Source organism: Heteronotia binoei, chromosome 8, assembly GCF_032191835.1.
Source record: "Heteronotia binoei isolate CCM8104 ecotype False Entrance Well chromosome 8, APGP_CSIRO_Hbin_v1, whole genome shotgun sequence".
NCBI lineage: Eukaryota > Metazoa > Chordata > Lepidosauria > Squamata > Gekkonidae > Heteronotia > Heteronotia binoei.
This window is the reverse complement of record NC_083230.1, coordinates 93,475,338-93,495,653: the sequence shown is the minus strand read 5'-3', so window position 1 is coordinate 93,495,653 and position 20,316 is coordinate 93,475,338. Positions and strand designations below refer to the sequence as shown.

At 42.6% G+C, this 20,316-nt stretch overlaps 1 protein-coding gene across 2 annotated transcripts in view; it reads right to left on the bottom strand.

Moving 5' to 3' along the window:
• The window catches only part of GNPTAB (N-acetylglucosamine-1-phosphate transferase subunits alpha and beta), a 59,741-nt gene extending 51,200 nt beyond the window's left edge, over positions 1–8,541 (bottom strand). The window contains exons 1-2 of one of the 2 annotated variants that reach the window (XM_060245620.1): positions 8,238–8,541; positions 332–417 (exon numbers count right to left, since the gene is read on the bottom strand). In XM_060245620.1, coding sequence (XP_060101603.1) covers positions 332–417; positions 8,238–8,354 — 203 coding nt within the window. In that variant the 5' untranslated portion in view covers positions 8,355–8,541. The remainder of the gene's footprint in view (positions 1–331; positions 418–8,237) is intronic. The other variant, XM_060245621.1, reaches the window with a different exon arrangement.
• Positions 8,542–20,316: the final 11,775 nt, after the last annotated feature.

The following is a 20,316-nucleotide window of genomic DNA, read 5'->3' as shown; positions in this document are numbered from 1 at the left end:
GCCCCACCCACCTCACAGGGTGTTTGTTGTGGGGGGGGGAAGATATGGGAGATTGTAAGCCGCTCTGAGTCTGATTCAGAGAGAAGGGCGAGGTATAAATCTGCAATTCTTCTTCTTCTACATTGCTTATCAGAGGTCCTATCATGTAGATCCTGTTATCTTACAGTGCATAATCACCCCTGAGTCTTGGATAGAAAGGTAGACGATAAATGTAGTAAAATAAATATATAATATTGCTGGAGGCAGGAAGAGATGTGGCTGTATAAATGTTCACACATCCTTCCCCAAACAAACTGTAAGAAACACTGTGATTCTAAGATCTCACTCTTACCTGTTCTGAAATGATTTCCCAGCAACGTTGTCTCTGTAAGAATCAAACAAAACATGATACTGGTCCCGACTCCACTCAAGAACAACCTATGAAGAAATATTTGAGTCTGTATTATCAAAAAGGATGAGGTGCTAAACTAGCATTTAAAATCTGTCTCTGACCCTGGATTGCAAAGGCTTTAAATAGTTTTGGTTGGTTGAACCACCATTACCCATATACTCACCAACATCCAGATGAGAACACTCAGGGTGGTGTTAACATTAAAGAGTGTTTGAAAATCAAAACTAATTCATAATTCAGTTGCCAGATTGCTAAAAAGGGCAAACTGGAGCAAATTTCACTTAATCTATACTGAACACAAACTAGCTTGCAGGTCCAATACAAACTGCTGGTTGTAACCTTTAGAGATTCCTCTCCATCTACTCCACCATCTAAAGTTTGGGGTTGGTCACAAGGAAAATACCTCACTTGGAAACAGTGCTGTGGTTTTGAAAGAAAGAAAAAACCAAACCACCCCTGAAGCATTCACTTTTTCACATTTCTGTTGGTGTTCTGCCAAAGGATCAAGACAACTTTTTACCAAGCCTCTCTGAGGGTATGGTATGTAATTGGTTGAGGTAAGTTCCAAATGCTTTGATGCTTGTTTTACCTGTTTGCTGGCAAAACTGACTTTTAATTACGGTTGATTTTAATTTGATATTTTATTTTAATGGTACTGTTTGTGTTTTTAATGTGTTCTACTGCACCCAGAAAGCCCATTTTATGAACCATCTACTCAAGCAAATCAGTGGCTACGATGGAAGCGTATGAGAAAGGGTAGGGTCACATACTCTTCAGCAGAGAAAAGGATAACATCTGGAGAGCCAGCATGACATAGTGGACAGAGCATCAGAGCAGAACCAGGGAGACCATGTTTGAATTCCCAGTCTGCAATAGAAGCTCAATGGATGATTTTGGGACAGTCATACATATTCTACCTAACCCACTTCACAGGTTTGTTGTCGAAGGGAGAAAATGAAGGAAGGGAGAACAGTGAACTGCTTTCGGTACGATGGGGGAGATAAGCAAGTGATACATATTAAATGAAGATATCCAGTATTTTAAACAAAAAAAATCAATATTTTAATGACTGTTCTTAAAACTGAAAGGAAGTTTCCATCACATGAGCATGCAAAGCATCAGATTAATTCAGACCTGTCCAAGCCATAACAAATTTATTCCAAACTGGTAAAACTATCCTAAACTCACAAAGGAATTCCCTGTCCCTGTACATTTGTTCACTTTCTTTCCTACCCAAAATCTACCGTGTCAACATAACTGGTCAATCTCAAGGATATGATGAATTTTCATATTTGAACAACCCACATAGACTCTTCATGCATAAATCCCTTATCTCAGGGGTGTCAAACTCATTTGTTAGAGGGTCGGATCTGACACAAATGGGACTTTGTGGGGCTGAGTCATGCATGTCCTAAAATATAATGCCAGATAGCAGAGATATAGACTTTATAAAGGACACAGGCCAACACAATTAAAGATATCATTTTTAACTTAAAATATAAACATGCTTAGAACTCTTGCAATATTTTGTTTAAAACAGAAAGGGGGAATAGTAGAATTTTGCAATGCAATTTTAAAAATAAAGCATCAAGAAAAAGCACAAGGATCACAGCAGAAACTTTAAAAAAAAAGCTCTCAGCCTAGAAAAACATGAAATGGCAAGGCAATGCAAGCTTCCCCACCCCACCCCCAGTCTATTCAAATTAGCAATGGCTCTCCAGTGTAGTATCCCTCTTTGGCTGTGAGTTCCCAAGTTAGAGTACTCACTAGGCACTAGTTCTCACTCCATTGAGACGAGACAAAGCTGGCTCAAAGCATCAACACTTGATTTGCAACAACACAACTCCAGGAAGCTTCAGCTGCTCATAGGAATGCTGGGAAGTTAAACAGAGTTCCTCTCCATTGAAACAATAGACAAAGTTGCAAGGAAAACATGGAGTGGATTTTCTGTTCATGTCTACTCTGCCCAGAAACCTGAATTTTCTTTCTGCATTTTCTTTGCAGCTTAGCTTTATCATCTGCAAAGAGAAGGCAGAAGGAGCTGGGAATGCCTTGGAGCTTCACAGGGCGACGACAGAAAGGGGGAGGGGGAGAAAAGAGCCTCACGGGCCTGATTGAAGCCCTGGGTGGGCTGGTTTGGTACGTGGGCAGCATGTTTGATATCCCTGCCTTATCTTATTCAGTGTGGCACCAGCAAAATATAACAGACAAATACAGAAACTATTCCAATATAGAATTAATACAGTCAACTGCATTCTCTCTCCATGGGCTTCATCAAAAACTATGACAAATTATTATTGCTAAATTCTAAGGAGGCTGTGGAAATTGTTCATCACTCCAGGCAACCCTAGGAACATTCACTGAGCTAAAACTGAGCATATTGTGGTTGCATTTAAAGAGATAACTCACTCCTACCAACAGAGTGCACTTAACAGCATGATCACTAGATCAAATCTGACAAACGCATGAGCAGCTCCTCTGCAATTGCCTTTTCACTTATCTTGAAGCTGATCAGTTAACCAGCTGCCCTGACTTGGATGATTTAAGCTAGCCTGACCTTGTCAGATCTAGGAAGCTAAGAAGGGTCAGTCCTGGTAAGCACTTGGATGGGAGACCACCAAGGAATTCCAGGGTCATGATGCAAGGTCAGGCAATGGCAAACCACCTCTGAACATCTCTTGCCTTGAAAACCATTCAGGGTTGCCATAAATCAGCTGTGATTGGATTACACTTTCCACCACCAGTTAACCAAGATATTGAAGACAGTGTCCCAAGAATAGAAGAGGGAGAGGCTAACACTCATATTTATTTAATTCATTTAGATCCCTGCCTTTCTCCCATTGGGACCCAAAGCAGCTTACATCATATTCCTCTCCTCCATTTTATCCTCACAACAACCCTGTGAGGTAGGCTAGGCTGAGTGTGTGTGACCGGCCAAGGGCATCCAGCAAGCATGGGAATTTGAACCAGGGGCTTTCCCTATACTAGTCCAACACTCTTAATCACTACACTGCCACAATCCATACAAAACCTTTTATTAGGACCAGCTGCTGTCTCCCACACATTCATTCTGTGTTGTCAACAGGAGTCTTGCACCCCAGGTTGGATATAAAGGGGAGAAAACATGAATCTATCAAGACACCTACATCTGGTTTCACACAAGCAGAAAAAATAGGCGGGGATGAGGTTAGGGATTTGAGCTCTGAATTTTTTTAAAAATCCACACAAACAGAAAAGAAGAAGAAATTGGATTTATACCTCACCCTTCACTACCCAAAGGAGTCTCAGAGCAACTTACAATCTCCTTCCTCTCCCCACAACATATACCCTGTGAAGTAGGTGGGGCTGAGAGAGCTCTTTTGAGAACTACTCTTGAGAGGAACAGCTTTAAGAGAGTTATGACTCATCCAAGGTCATTCCAGCAGTTGCATATGGAGAAGTGGGGAACCAAACCTGGTTCTCCCAGATAAGTGTCAGACCCAGAGTCAAGGAAAAGACAGTTGAAGTTTAAGATCTTTATTCCAGCTTCATGGGCATACACACGTGTTGTCAGAACTGATCTCTGTCAGTTCCCCCAATTTATAAACCTTTGCCCTGACCATTATAATTCAAGCCAAAGCGCGCCAAGCAAAAGTGGGGGTTTTGTGCGGGGTTTTTGCTAAGCTCTCATCACCGCAGGTGCCCACTATCAGTTTATGGTTCTCATCACCTTCAGCTCTTTGATCTACACTACTCGTGACTGTTCCGTCAGGAAGTTACGGGCGCAGACACTGAGGTGCCCTCGTACAGTCACAATGAAGTAGGCTAGTTCCAATGGGTCACCAGCTCCTCCAGCTCAGGTTGAGGCTGTGGCACCCAGGTGCCACCCATGGATTGTTCACCTCCCGCAGGGGTTCCCCCCCCCCAGCAGGAATCAGCAGTCTCTCCCCCTCTCAGGGGCTGGTTGCGGGGGGGGGGGGGTGCAGCTGCGATCTGCTCCCCCATCACTCGCACTTGCTGGGCAAGGTCCTGCATCTCTTGGATCATGAAGGAGTGCATGGCTTGCAGTTCTTCCCAGAATTGGGTGCTTTGAGTGGCTAAAGCTTCTTGTATTCACTCCGTGGTTGCATCCCTCAGGCCGCCAGATCGGGGGTCCTCTCCTCAACTTTCGTCGCCCTGGAACCCCCACGCGTGGTAGGAGCGTTGCAGTCCCAAAAGTCAGTGTTGTTGCTGGGGGGTCCTCTCTCAGATCTCCGATAATACTCTCCCAGAAATCCATGAAGCCCCAGTTTTTCCTCCGCACCGTCACGGTGGCCGGGGTGACTCGCGGCCCTTCGGACTTGAGTTCTTCCTCACTGTCCGTTTTAATAATCCCCGTAGCCTCCTCCTGTTCACCAGCCATCGTGAATCTGGGGTTAGGCTAGGCCAGGGTGATAAGGGAGTTCCAACAAAATGTCAGACCCAGAGTCAAGGAAAAGACAGTTGAAGTTTAAGATCTTTATTCCAACTTTGTGGGCATACACACGCGTTGTCGGAACTGACCTCTCTGTCAGTTCCCCCAACTTATAAACCTTTGCCCTGGCTGTTATAATTCAAGCCAAAGTACACCAAGCAAAAGCGGGGGTTCTGCGCAGGGGTTTTGCTAAGCTCTCATCACCGCAGGTGCCCACTATCAGTTTATGGTTCTCATCTCCTCCAGCTCTTTGACCTTGGTTACCTAGCAACTAGCCAATTCCCAGACATGCCATCCTCCCTCCCGATAAGCAACAAGTTACAGTTATATCAAAGGCACAGCAAGCGCAGCATAGGATTGAACAACTGAATACACATGACAAGAGGAAAACAAGATGGAGTGACTCTTGACAATAAGAGGCTGCAGGCTTAACCACTACACCAAAGTAGTACAGCAATGCGAAATATTTCACCTCCTTCTTATTGCTTGCTGTTGCTGGTTTCAAAACATTGTACAAATAAAACACAATACAAATAATAAAATACAGGAAATTCTGAAATGCATTCCTCTACCTGTAGAGTCTGGAGCAATGCAGGCCATTCTACTACCTTGCTCTCCTGCATGAGACCAAGTCTACACATAAAACAAAATGAGGTGGCAAAACTGACCAAATCACCGCAGATGGAGGATGCAGGAAACTAACACTGTGTGGCACAGCCAGAGAAGAAAATTCAGCCTTGGTAAGTTTGGGGCTTTTTGTTTTGCAGTCTGTTATGGTATGATTCACTGCATTATCAGATTCTATCACCTCTTTCAGCTGCATACACAGCAAAGGCTTTAGAGCACTGATACTCCATGGTTTTAGAGCCACATGTCTTTTTGACATGCCTCCTGTGGCTCCAATTATCACTGTCCTTTGTCCACTGTCCCTTGCCCAGTAGGGTCTGTGGTTGGCAAGTGTTTCTCATCTTGAAATAGCTGTTGTCAGAGAAGTGGGTAAGCTGTACCTCCCTGAAGAACAGGCCTCTTACCGTGCAATGAAAGCAAATGTGGCTTTTTTGGCTGCTGGAACTGCCAACAAGGCTCTCCATGAGCCACAGAGTGACTATCACTTTATTAAACCATCTATATAAATTCTTCCCATCTGAATTGCACGGAGTAGTTTGCTTTGGTTGTGGAATTCTTTGCAAACTTTCTATCATAATGCAGAAATTTTTCCCCAGTGTTTGACTTGACTTGGGATGCCCTGTTATGATGTCTCAATTTATTTAGAGAAAGAAGAACAGAGAGGAGGAAGAGGACTGTAGATTTATACCCCACCCTTCTCTCTGAATCAGAGCAGCTTACAATCTCCTTTATCTTCTTCCCCAAAACAGACACCCTGTGAGGTGGGTGGGGTTGAAAGAGCTCTCACAGAAGCTGCCCTTTCAAGGACAACCTCTGCGAGAGCCATGGCTGACCCAAGGCCATTCCAGCAGCTGCAAGTGGATGAGTGGGGAATCAAACCCGGTTCTCCCAGATAAGAGTCCATACACTTAACCACTACACCAAACTGGCTCTCTTCCTACTGACTGGTTCCATTCTTTTTTTTAAAAAAGATACACTAGGAATCTGTTAATTCATTTGGAATGGAAAAGCAGCATATAAACATTTTAAATACATAAAACGTTTCTCATCAACTGACCCTAGAAGGGTGTCATCACACAAACTGAAGACCACTTTGTATGTTTTATTTTACTATGCACCCACATGTAACATTGTTGCCCCCTCTTGCTACCGGTAGCCCTGGTCTTATGGTCAGTGGCCAACCTTCATCAGTACCACTCAAAAGGGTCCATCATAACACCACTACCAGGGCAATGCCTTGTGTTGGTTTTTCATTACCACTTCAGCTGTAACTTTCTGATTTTATACGGTAACTGTGATACCGTTTTATTGGAATGATTTATGTGACATAACCCGCCCTGAAACTGCTTATGAGGAGGGCACGATATAAACTGAATAAAATAAAAAATTATAAGGGGAAAACATCAAAGGGATCTTCTGACTGCCCAAAGTCTTCCTGCTTTATGCAGCATGTATCCATTTGAATATATGTGCATTCTTTCCTCACAGCTTATGAACTGACTTCCAAAGTAGGAAGACAGTTCAGTTCTTTATCATTACAGCCATTTAACCAAAATAAAGCAGGAACACTTAAATGTGTGCTGCTGAACTGGCAAACAAGGTCCTTGTTCCCAGCAGCAAAAAGAAGAGTTAAGAGAAAGTGGAGGCCTAAAAGTAGTCTGAGAACAACATCCTTTATTATTTGGGAAGGAAGAGTAGAAAAGTCAGAATTAGCATTTGGCCATGCCAAAAGATCCTAATGAAAGATGTGTGGACAATATGGAGCAGTCAATGGAAACTGTTGGAGAATTCAGGGGCATGGGAGTGCAGTAAAGGTTATCCCTTTCTGTCCTTCCATATATGGAACTCCAGTGAAGACTAGTTACCTGGGCTGGAAAAACTAAATCATAACAGAGATGGAAACAGAGGTGCTAGAAGCATGCAAGATGGAGAGCATTTATTTTATACTCTGCTTTTCTCTGCACTGGAACCTAACGCAGCTCATGACATCATTCTCCACTTCTCCATTTTGACCTCATCACAACAACTGCTTTATTTATTTTATTTATTTTGTTCGATTTATATCCCGCCCTACCCCACCAAAGCGAGCTCAGGGCAGCTTTGCGGGGTATGTTAAGTTTAGAGAAAAAGACCAGCCCAAAGACATCCAGAGAGATTCCATGGCAGAGTGTGGATTTGAACCTGGGTCTCCCATAGTGTGACACTATGCACGGACAAGGGAAATAGGAAGCTTTTAGAAGTACAAAGAAAGAACATGCAGAACTGAGGAGAGAACAGGGGTGGATACTGGCAGGAGACAGGAAGAACTGGATGGAATACAGGGAGGGCAAATAGCAAAGTCAGAGTAGGTGGTCTTTAAAGAATGTGTCAGGGAAGGGCCCCAAAAAAGAACACATGCAATGGAAGCCTGGAGCTCTAGGAAGTCGAACACATGCAAAGAATAAAGCGTCTGGCAATATTCCAGTAGATTTCGGGCAGAAATCCAACAGGTATAAATCTCCTATGCATAGAGACGGAGAAAACGGTTTTACCTTCCACGGAGGTGTTAAGGGCGTAAGAGGTCTACTGTAATAAAGGGTATAAGAATTGCAGGCGGGGGGGAATGCGAACACACAAAACAGAAGACTAACCACATACAAACCAGAAGCACTTAAGAACAGCGTCTGGGGAGGGCCGGTGCCTGGAAATGTGAGAGAGCAATTCCGGGGCGCGAATAGCGAGAGTCCCCCACCCCCACCCGACTCCTTGCCACCAGCTAGCGGGGACAACCAACGGGGCGCCGCTCACCTCTCCGAACTGCAGGGCGGAGACGATCAGGAGGACGATGCCCCCGAGGCAGAGGCAAGGTCCATACCTGTGAGACAGGCAGGTATAGGTCTGTCTCTGCAGAAGCTTCAGCAGCATGGCCCGCCGGCCACCATCACCCTGCGGCCCGCCGGTGCCACTTTCCCCGCCAGCGGCCGCCGGCCGATCCCAGCCGCCGCTAGCCGCCACCGTTGCCCGAGCCGACTGCCGGCCTCATCGCAGAGGCTGCTGCAGTCGCTTCCGGAAGCGGGGCTCCACGGCGCCACCTACCGCGAGCCCGGAGCCACCTCCGAGCCCGCTGCAGCGAAAGGCGCTGCTTTAGCCTCTCCCGGAGGAGGGAGCGAGGGCGGCTTCCTTTCTCCTCCCGAGGCTGCCAGGCACGGTCACGCGTGCGTCAGGCCTCTCAGTCTCATGACTGGCTGCGGGAAGAAAGGTTTTTCTTTCCCCAGATCTAATCTAAAGCAGCTGAGATTACATTGAAAGCCGCAAGCGCTTCCTTCGGCTTTCTCAGAGGAACGATCGTTTCAGATTCAGGCCTTCAAATGCTGCTTCAGAGTCGTGGGAAAGCAAGCAGTATCATGGGAATTGTCTCATGCTCAGAGCCTACTGCGCAACGATGACTGAGATCGAATAACTCGTCAATGTATTTAGATCCAGGTGGGCAGCCGTGTTGGTCTGAAGTAGTAGAACAAAGTAGGAGTCCAGTAGCACCTTTAAGACCAACAAAGTTTTATTAAGAATTTAAGCTTTCGTATGCATGCATACTTCTTCAGACAATGGAATGGGGTACAGTGAGCAGAACGACATATAGCTGGTGGGCAGTGGTTAAGAATGCAAAGTTACAAATACAAAGATACAAAGAATGCAAAGATACAAAGTTAGGATCCAATGGCACAATAGTGAAATCACTAGGAAAAACGTGTCCTTTTGTTTCACCCAGACTTGTAGCAATAGAGCAATTAACAGGCAGTTTTTATAACCTTTTATTGGTTTCCCACGCAAATGCTATCCAGACCAAATGTTCGTTCAATTTGTTTATTTTGCCATTGGATCCTAATTTTGTACCACTTTGCATTCTTAACCACTGTGTTGTTCTGCTCACTGTACCCTACTGGACTCCTACTTTGTTCTATCGTTAATGTGTTTTCATTACTGTGTATGGAGACAATCACACAAATGGTTGCTAACTTCAGTTTGGGAAGTTCAGGGGTGGGAGGGACGGAGCTCATGAGGATGTGATGCCGTTGCCAACAGAGTCTTCCCTCCCGAACTGCCACTTCCTCTAAGAGTAGTGATCTCTGTAGTGTAGAGAGCAGTTATAATGGCAGGTTGGCAATCTTAATCAGATTAGATTAAGTTTAAATTTATTAATTTATATCCTGCCGGAGCAGACAAATGCATATGTTGTTATAAATGCTGAGAAGATGCAGCTGGATTTCTGGAGTATATGCTCACTATAAATGTGAGGAAATACATGTTTAGATGCATGTCATTGTACAACCACCAACATGTAAAAGCAATGGTGCCAGTGCTTTCATGATGGCGCCATGTATAAAAAGAATTTCATTTCAAAACATGTTTCCTTACAGATCTTTAGTACTTACATGCACGTAACAGAAACGCACCATAAAACTGCATATTACACCAATGTCAATGGATTCCAGATTGCTTGGTTCCAGTTCCAAGAACTTGGATCTGCGGGCATCCTTTCAATTTTTACATGCTCTCAATTGAAATTCACTGTAAAATCACACATCAGAACAATGTTCATAGACTGGACCAAAAAAAGGGGGGGAGTTCAGTGGTTTATAACACCATGAGGATCAATGAAGAACTGGCTTTTACTTTTTTCATGTATATGTGCTGAGAAACCACAGTTGCCTTTCTATGGTGCGTGCACCGCCAGTGAATGCAGGAAAATGCTGTATGTGATCTCCATTTGTGAGTAATACATACATGGGACTGTATGCATTTTAATGAAGTAGCCTTTATGCAGCAACACATTTTCTGACTGAGCCATTGATCTTCACATCCATGACCTAGATGTGCTGAGCCGGTACAATATAGATATATCATTTTTGACTAGTGAAACCTTAGTTGAGCTTCCCACTCTGTTACAAAACCAAGATTCATTCAGCCTTCTTCTCATCCATCCCTAGCTGCTCTGTAGGGTACAAAAACTGTTGCATATTGAGTTGTTTGTTTCTAACTGGGTGATCGAACCAGTCACCGTCTCTCACTTTAACCTACTTTAGAGTGTCACAGATATGGCCAGAAATATAGGGGAATAGTTGCTGGACTTAATTTTAAAAAAAAGATCATATAGATGTTTCTGCACACAGAAACAGAGCAAACCTAGCCTATCAGGGAAGCATGCTAAGAAGGAAGTCTAAAGACCTCGAATAGAATATAGCCTTGGAGAGTAGTAAGAAGATGACACAGTGGTAACAATTATATGTCCTTATGTATTTTAGAAGCTGTCTAACTCATTATCAATAGATATAATTTGTCGAGGCCCAAGTGCAGAACTATCTGAGAATCACAATCTAGCTTCACAGAAGTGAAGATATGGTTCAAAGATGGGAGTGTTGGCTGAGAGCCAAAAGATATTCATAAGTGTGAGAAAATTGTAAGCACTATTTTTGAATATATTTTGTTAAGATAAAAAGCAAGAATGAGCTAACAGTTTTTGTATATTCTAAGAAGGCATTTCAAGTATAGATAATGTTGTAGGGTGTTTGAAGTTATAAGATAACGAGTTAGCCAAGATTGTATACCCTTTTCAAATGGGATAGTTAGCTATTAGGAGATAATTTTAAAATCCTATAAATTTGGGAAGTTGCATTGATGAAGAGTTTCTTCTCAGAGTGGGTTCCTTGCCTTCTTACTTCTGGGGTAAGAAACTTGTATTGACTCATATAATTGTACTTTTATTGACTCATATAATTGCACTTTCTACCACCAGCAAGTGGATTAAGATCACAGTCATTTTCTCCCTGACAAGCAAAAGGCAATTTCAACCTATACCACCTAAAGCAAGTTCTACCCACAATCACCTCTTAGGTACTTCCAATAAACAATAGTGAGAAATGCCTAAGGCATGGGTGTTGAACTCATTTATTGTAAGGGCTGGATCTGACATGAATGAGACGTTGTCAGGCCAGGCCACACATGTAATAAAATGTCATGCCAGGTAACAGAGATAGACATTTTATAAAGGACACAGACAAACATAATTGTTTTTTAGAAAACTTTTTAAAACTTAAAACATGCTTAAAAGATTAGCATTCTTGCAATATTTTGTTTATTTAACAGTCTCTGATAACTGACTCCTCTTGCTTTGAATTGTTGCATCAATATCCGGAGACAATGTCTGTTCTGTAGCAATCTTGAATATACTGTTAAGGTGTGTATCTGCAAGTTGCAAACCTACTTTTGATTTATTGACATTCAATACAGAAACTTAATGAAAACCTCATGGCCACAATCACCTACAATCACCTCTTAGGTACTTCCAATAAACAATAGTGAGAAATGCTATTAGGTGTAGGTGGTATGGTTTGAAATTGAAATTGCCTTTTTCTTGTCAGGGAGAAAATGACTATGATCTTAATCCATTTGCTGGTGGTAGAAAGTGCAATTACATGAGTCAATAAAAATACAATTATATGAGTCAATACAAGTTTCTTACCCCAGAAGTAAGAAGGCAAGGAGACCACTCTAAGAAGAAACTCTTCATCAATGCAACTTCCCAAATTTATAGGATTTTAAAATTATCTCCTAATAGCTAACTATCCCATTTGAAAAGGGTACACATTCTTGGCTAACTCATTATCTTATAACTTCAAACACCCTACAACGTTATCTATACTTGAAATGCCTTCTTAGAATATACAAAAACTGTTAGCTCATTCTTGCTTTTTATCTTAACAAAATCTATTCAAAAATAGTGCTTATAATTTTCTCACACTTATGAATATCTTTTGGCTCTCAGCCAACACTCCCATCTTTGAACCATAGCTTCACTTCTGTGAAGCTAGATTGTGATTCTCAGACAGAGGAAAACATGAAATGGCTGGGCATTGTGAGCTTTTGTACATAAGTTGCTTCATGTGCTGGTCAGCCAATGGAGAAAACAGAGGCTTTGCTCTGTAGCTCCTGTGCGACTGAGCAAGCCTGGCAAAGCAAGCTATGACACAGAAGGAAGCAAGAGAGGCAGAAGGAAGCAAACAACAGTAAGTTGCTCATGGGCCTGATAGGAGCCCTCCAGGGACCTGATCCAGCCCATAGGCCACATGTTTGACCTAGTTTAAGGGAAGAACTCTGTGGGCCAAATCTGAAGTGATGGTTGCCACGAGGAAGCCACTACCATTTTAAAATGGGAGGTATGTGATTTAAGCAACAAAAGGGGAACATGACCCAGAAATAAAAAACATAGCACTCTCCCACCACTAATCTCCTTCTAGATATTATCAGGAGCCAAGTTAGTCTAGAGATTAGTTGTAATTCTGGAAGATCTCGAGGCCCCACTACAAGATTGGCAACCCTAAGTACATATATCTATGTGTTAGGGTTGACAGCCTCCAAATGGCACCAAGCGATCTCTGGTTATTACAGCTGATCTCCAGGCAACAAAGATCAGTTCCCTGGGTAAAGTGGCTACTTTGGAAATGGCATTACACCCTGCTGAGGTCCCTCCCCTCCCTAAACCCTGCCCTCCTCAGGCTCCATTCCCCAAATCTCCAGGTATTTCCCAACCCAGAGATGGCGACCCTGCTATGTATATTTGAAACTGCCTTGTACCAGATGAGCCCATTACTCCATTAAGGTCAGTTTTGTCCACTCAGATTGGCAGCACCTCTCCAAGGTCTCAGGCTGAGATCTTCCACCTGACCTTTTATCTGATCTTTTTAAAAACTAGACTTGCCAGGGACTGAACCCCCAGGGTCTTCTGCATGCCAGGCTGATGATCTGCCACTGAGCCTCATCCAACACCCTTATCAATCCAACCCTCTCAGTTTCCCAGGGCCTTATCCTGCAACATCAATTCCCTCAACACTAGACATCAAGCTCAAGCTGACCAGCCCCCCTCTTTCCCTTTGTTCTTTTCCTCAACTGCCTTTGCAGTCTTTGCTCCTGTGAGGTAATGAGCTTGGATCTGTCTTTATAGGGGCACTGTGGTGTAGTGGTTACAGTCCTGGACTAAGATCCTAGAGACCCATGTCTGAATCAGCAGTCAGCCACTGAGGATCTTGGGCCAGTCACTCTCTTAGCCTAACCTACCTCCCTGGGTTGTGGGTTTTGTCAAGAGGGAACAAGGATGTCAGGAAGAGACTTGGGATCCCCATGGGGGAGAAAAGTGAGGTATCAATAAAATTTTCAGGTCCTTTTTTGAGTAAGTTTTCTATTCTCAAAGAGCCCTGTGGTGCAGAGTGGTAAGCTGCAGTACTGCAGTCCAAGCTCTGCTCACGACCTGAGTTCGATCCTGGTGGAAGCTGGGTTCAGGTAGCCGGCTCGAGGTTGACTCGGCCTTCCTTCCGAGGTTGGTAAAATGAGTACCCAACTTGCTGGGGGTAAAGTGTTTAAATGGCTGGGGGAGGCAATGGCAAACCACCCCGTAAAAAGTCTGCCAAGAAAACATCATGATGTAATGTCACCCTAAGAGTCAGTAACAACTTGGTGCTTGCACAGGGGACTACCTTTACCTTCTATTATTTGTTCACAGACATAACTTGGATTTTCTTATATCTGCTGAAGTTAAATTAGCAGCAGCACATTTTTCTCCAGGCTAGTTTGGAACCCTATTGATATCTCTTGATCTCTGATATGCCATTAAGTTATTCATTTCCACTTAGAATTGCACGGGAGTTACAAAACTGTAACCACTAGATGGTGCTAAAAATCTTCTGTAACATTAGCCAGTAGCCACTCACCAGAGTCGTTGAACTCATTTGTTATGTGGGCCGGATCTGACATAAATGTCAATTTGTTGTGCTAGACCATGTTTGCCACAAAATGTAACACCAGGTCCCAGAGATATAAACTTTACAAAGGATACAGGCAAACCCAATCAATGATTTTTTTTTTTACTAGAAATGCAAACAAAAGCAATTGATTCCTAGCAGTGAAAGCGAATGATTTTCTGGGGAACCCACAAAAGCACCAATAAATGTACCTAATAATATACAAGGCTAGGTTTCCTCTAATGGATACCATAAAGGGGGGAGGGTATCTTACATTTCCATACAAATTAGTTACTTCTCTGTGTAGATAGATCCCAGTAGGCAGCCGTGTTGGTCTGAAGCAATAGAACAAAGTAGTAAACAAGTGCACCTTTAAGACCAACTAAGTTTTATTCAGAATGTAAGCTTTCGTATGCTCTTAAGCTCTGATGAAGTCTGCTTAAGAGCATATGAAAGCTTACATTCTGAATAAAACTTAGTTGGTCTTAAAGGTGCACTTGTCTACTGCTTTGTTCTATTGCTTCTCTGTGTGTGTATACATACAAACACATTTCTATGGAAATGTAAGATATCCACCCTTTCATTCATCCATCTATCTATCCTCTTCCTCCACATTGCTGAACCCAGTAAGTCACAGAGATTTTTTTTCGGTTGGGGGGGGGAGTCTAATGCAAGGGAGTCCACTCTCCAAAGTAGCCATTTCCTCCAGGGTGATGCTCTGTATTCTTGGGGCTTGGAGGGCAACAGTGGGAGGGCTTCTGGAGTTCTCGCCCTGTTGGTGGACCTCTTATGTTCTAACCCAGTGTGCTGCAGCAGTGAAAAAGGCAAACTCTTAAGTAAAAGATGATTAAGAAAGGGACTGAGAATGAAATACCTGATGTAGATCTATGGGGTGGCCTCATTTGGAATATTGTGTAGACTCAGAGGAAATGATTGGCCACTGTGAGACACGATGCTGGATTAGATGGACTACTGGTTTGATCCAGCAGGGCTCTGCTTAAACTGTTATGTTTAAAACATGTTTGTATGCTGAGTAAACAAAATTATATCGCTAATTGGGTTTGCCTGTGTCTGGCCCAACAAAGTGACATTTATGTTAAATCCAGCCCTTGTAACAAATTAGTTAGACACCCCTGCTTTAGGACCTTTTTAAAAGGGAGGGGGGTGCTTGTGATGCCACCGATGGCAACACTGATGATGACAGCACCCTCCTTTGAAAATCCTCATTATTTAAGGAATGTATGGAAGAAAATAAACTGATTCTACAGCTTTGAAAATGCAGGAGGACAGATCTGCAGAACAACCAGTCTTGTGGATCTGCTTATTAGAAAATCAAGGGTAAGAGAAGCCTTCAGAAAAGCCCTAAGCAAATAATTGTAGCCCACCCAAACTTTCCAGTAGAGCACAGAGAGAGCACCTAATCTGAAGCTTTATCAGTGAATGCTATAAATAGCGATTGCTGTATGGGATTAGACTGCAGAAGTTCAGGAGTACAAGCTATTTGTCTTATCTATGCAGCTAGAAGCCACAGTGTTTTGCTGCAGGGAGTGGAGAATTATCAGCTGTTCATCCCAAACCTACAATTTCCTCATGAATTCTTAGGCTGCAGACTATGGACCTGGGCCTTCCTGAATGCAATGTAAGACGCAAGTGCATGGTCGTTTCAAGGTAGGGTTGCCTAGTCCAATTCAGGAAATATCTGGGGACTTTGGGGGTGAAGCCAGAAGGCTTTGGGGGTGGAGCCATAAGCAAAGTTATAAGAAGCACAATTGAACTCCAAAGGGAGTTCTGGCCAACACATTTAAAGGAACCACACACCTTTTAAATGCCTTCCCTACATTAGAAATAATAAAGGATGGAGCACCTTCTTTTGGGGCTCATAAAATTGGAACCCCGGTCCAATTTTTTTGAAACTTGGAGAGCATATTGAGGGGAGTCATCAGTGCTGAAAATTTGGTGCATCTACCTCAAAAAACAGCCCCTCCAGAGCCCCAGATCAATTATCCATTATACCTTATGGGAATCAATCTCCATGGGGAATAATGAAGTGCCCAACAGACATTTCCCCCCCCTCTTTCTGACATCTCTGAAGCGGGGGAGGGCCTGCTCCCACCTGGGGATTGAGCAACTGACGAGCTACATGGATAATGGAGCAGGGGAATAGGGGAAAACCCTCTGCGAAAACCAGCCTCACAATTATAAACAAATGTTGTGTTTCATTGATAATTCTGAAAATACAAATTCACAAATTCTCAACATAATAAGAAAGGTGCATAAGGAACAAAAGCCAACCCCCAAAGTCACTCCAAAGGCAATAATTGTTATTGTACAATAATAATTATTGTAAGCATCAGCATTTGAATGAGACGATAATGATTTTTCTTGAAAGGTATGTTCATTTTTATATGCTGCCTTTGGTACCTGCTTAAAGAAATATTCTCTTAGGATTGTTTTCATATGTTCAATTGTTTATTTGTATGTACAGCTCATAGAAGCAAAAGCGAAATGCTGGATAAAATACTGCCATGTTGCATTCTGCTATCTGTGCCTTCCTGTACAGAAGAAGAATTTTATGGAGCACAGGTCTCCTTGAAAGACTGCCTTACAGAAATATCACTCTCTGGAACGTGGCTCTCCACACAGGATTTTTCTATTGGAATTCTTGTCAACGCCCAGCTTTGGAAGAATATCAAACAATTATTGCCTTTAGAGTGACTTTGGGGGTTGGCTTTTGTTCCTTATGCACTTTTCTTATTATGTTGAGAATTTGTGAATTTGTATTTTCAGAATTATCAATGAAACACAAAATTTGTTTATAATTGGGAGGCTGGTTTTCACGGAGGGTTTTCCCTATTTCCCTGCCCCACCTGGGGATTGGCATAAGTTGCTGAACTTCCAACTTCTTCAAAGTAACACAGAGCAACCAAAGGTTCAGGTTTACCTTTCCTATGTAAACGCCCTCTGAAAAGATTGTGCAACCAATGGAAGGTCTGGGTTGTTTTTGCAGCCATTGGGAGGAGCCATGTTGTTCTGTCTGCTCCTCTCGCCCCCATTCAGCCTTGAAGACACAGACACACCATCCCAAGAGGAAGCCTTTCCAAGTGGAGTCTGAAGCCTCTGGAGGTGAAAAGGCACATGGTGGCTGTGGGGGCAAGCTTCCTCCCGCCAGCCAGCTGACTGGGAGTGGTAAGGAGCCTGGGAAAGTGGGAGAACCCCTGCTGGGACCTGGGGATTGGCAAGCCTATTTCAAGGTGGAAGTGAGTGGGTCCAATTCCAAGGGTAGCATTGACATAGCGCACTTCAGGGCCAATTTATACAAACAGTAGAATCAAGCTTTTCATGGACTATAGCACACTAAATGGAGATTAACATAAGAACATAAGAGAAGCCATGTTAGATCAGGCCAACGGCCCACCCAGTCCAACACTCTGTGTCACACAGTGGCAATTTATATATATATATATATATATACACACACACACACACACACACACACTGTGGCTAATAGCCACTGATGGACCTCTGCTCCATATTTTTATCTAACCCCATCTTGAAGGTGGCTATGCTTGTGGCCGCCACCACCTCCTGTGGCAGAGATTGTATGTTTAAATGCTCACCTCCCTTCCAAACTCCTCCAAGCAGAAAAATAGCAGGTCAAGGAGACACCTAAGAGGTGGGATAAAAATGATGTGATATACCATTCAACTCTACTGCATCCTTTAAAAAATTTTTTTGGATTTTTATATTTATTAATTTCAGGAATGTGTATGCCACCTTTACAGAGACCTACTTGAGGTAGTTCTAAGATAAAAGCAAACCATGGCTAGAAGAACAGTGTAGTACCCAGCTTGCCAGGGGGAAAGTGTGGATGCCTGGGGAAGGCAATAGCAAACCACCCTGTAAAAAGTCTGCATGAAAATGTGATGCAACGTCACCTCAGAGTCAGAAACTACAGAAACAAGGAGTGGCCATGAGCAGTAGCTTGGCTCCATCTGTTGCCAGCCTGTTCATGGCTCACCTGGAGAGGGAATACATATGTAATCAGCAGAACCCTTTTTTTGAGAATATTCTGATTTATTATCATTTTATAGATGATTTGTTCCTTGTTTTGAATAATCAACAAATGGTGACTCAATTCTTGGACTGGATGAATGGTGTGCACTTGAGCATCAAATTTATGGGTAAAAGTGATGCTTCTGAAATTTCTTTCTTAGATCTTGTAGTGTACAAAACAGAGAGGAGTGATCTAGCAGTTAGACTATATAAGAAATTTTCAGACAGGAGTTCATTTCTCCATTATTGTTCTTTCCACCCCTTACATCTTCGAAAGAGCCTTCCTTTTAGTCAGTTGCTAAGGATTAAACGAAACTCTTCAGAAAGACAGGATTACATCAGGGACCGTCAGGTCCTAGCTCAAGACTTTATTAAGTGAGGCTTCCTGACTGTGGTAGTTTCTAAAGCTGTGGATAAAGCTGATAAGATACAAAGATCTCAGTTATTTTTGGAGAGGGTGGATAGGAAGGAGGATAACATAGTATGTGCCTTTGACCATACACCTCTCTCTAACAAAATCAGGATGACTATTAATAAACACTGGCACATACTGAGTGATGTGCCAAGTTGTGGAAATAAACCCCTTGTAGGTCTGAGGAAGACACGCAGTGTTAATGATTTAATTGTGCACTTAGACATCAGAGGTCCTAGAAGTATAAACAGGGATTTAGTAATTGGAAATTTTGCCTGCAGAAAATGCAAGGTGTGCCCCCTATCAATTCAGACAAAAGTGTTTGTGCATGGTGACATTAGGGTCAATTTAAAACATTTCAGTTCCCGTTCAACACATCATGTGGTGTATGGGACATCTGTGGATGTGGAAAAGTTTACATAGGGCACACCACTAGATAGATTAGGGTTCAGATATTGGAACACCAGACTCGGGTTCGCCTAAAAAATATGGAAGCTTCTCTCTCAGAGCATTTTATATCAAATAATCATACAGAAAATTATATGAAATTTTGTGTCCTGTATAAGTATCGGGGGTGAAATCATACAGTGAGATCCGGAAGATTCTATTTAGGGAAGAGGCATTCTGGATTTTCAAATGAATTCACTTGAGCCCGTTGGGCTTAATTCTGTTATAGACTTAACTTGCTTTTTGTAACAATGTTTCCCATATTATGTAAAGAACAAAAAAAATGTGGTTTATTCGTTCCAATTTGTATTTATCATGTGTAATGTATTCAGTTAATTTGTGTATAATTTATGTAGAAATATACCTTAATCTGGTTTGCCTATGCTGTATTTGGAAGGATAGCATTAAGAAATCAACAGGTGTAACATATAAACAGGATGTATGTGAGCCTAGTGATTGAGATTTTCTCCGTACCAGATGCTGTGTGTAAATTATCAGTTGTGAATTGGTAGGAGGCAGTTCTGCTGGCTTGTATATCTATTGATTTAGTCATTAATTTTTTTAGTGTCTGTATGTACGGTATATGATTCTGTGCTTTTTGGTAGGTGGGAGACGCCTCTCCAAGGAAGATCATCAGAAACAGTGACAAAGGCGCATCGCTGTCAGAGGCTTTTTCTGTCCCCACTTTTCCAAAATCAGTTAAGTGGAATGAAGCTTTAAAATGTTCAATATGAAATTCTAATGGATAAATCTACAAAAGAAGATAGGAGGTTTTTCTACACACCACTTTTGCAGGCACTGGCACTTTAATTCGTCCGCGGGAGCGGCAGAATTGTTCTTTAGAGTCTGAAGTCTGACATGCATGTTTAAAAGAAACTTTAAAATTTAATCTTTGATCTCACATGATTGGAAAATGGATTTTGGGATTTTCCATATTTAGTATATTGTTTAATATGAATTGTTGTCAAATATAATTCTTATGAATTGTTTTTTCAAGTATTGTGTGTTATTGCTTAAAAACAGAGTGAGAATTTTTGTTCATTAATTGGCCACAATTTTTGTGCTTTTTGGTATACCCACCTGGGGATTGGCAACCCTATGTGTATTGGCAGTGTGTTCTTTTGACTGGGTCGAGAGGAGCCAGCCTCTGGCCTTTCCCTTCCCTCATCTGTGTCAGGCTCTCTGG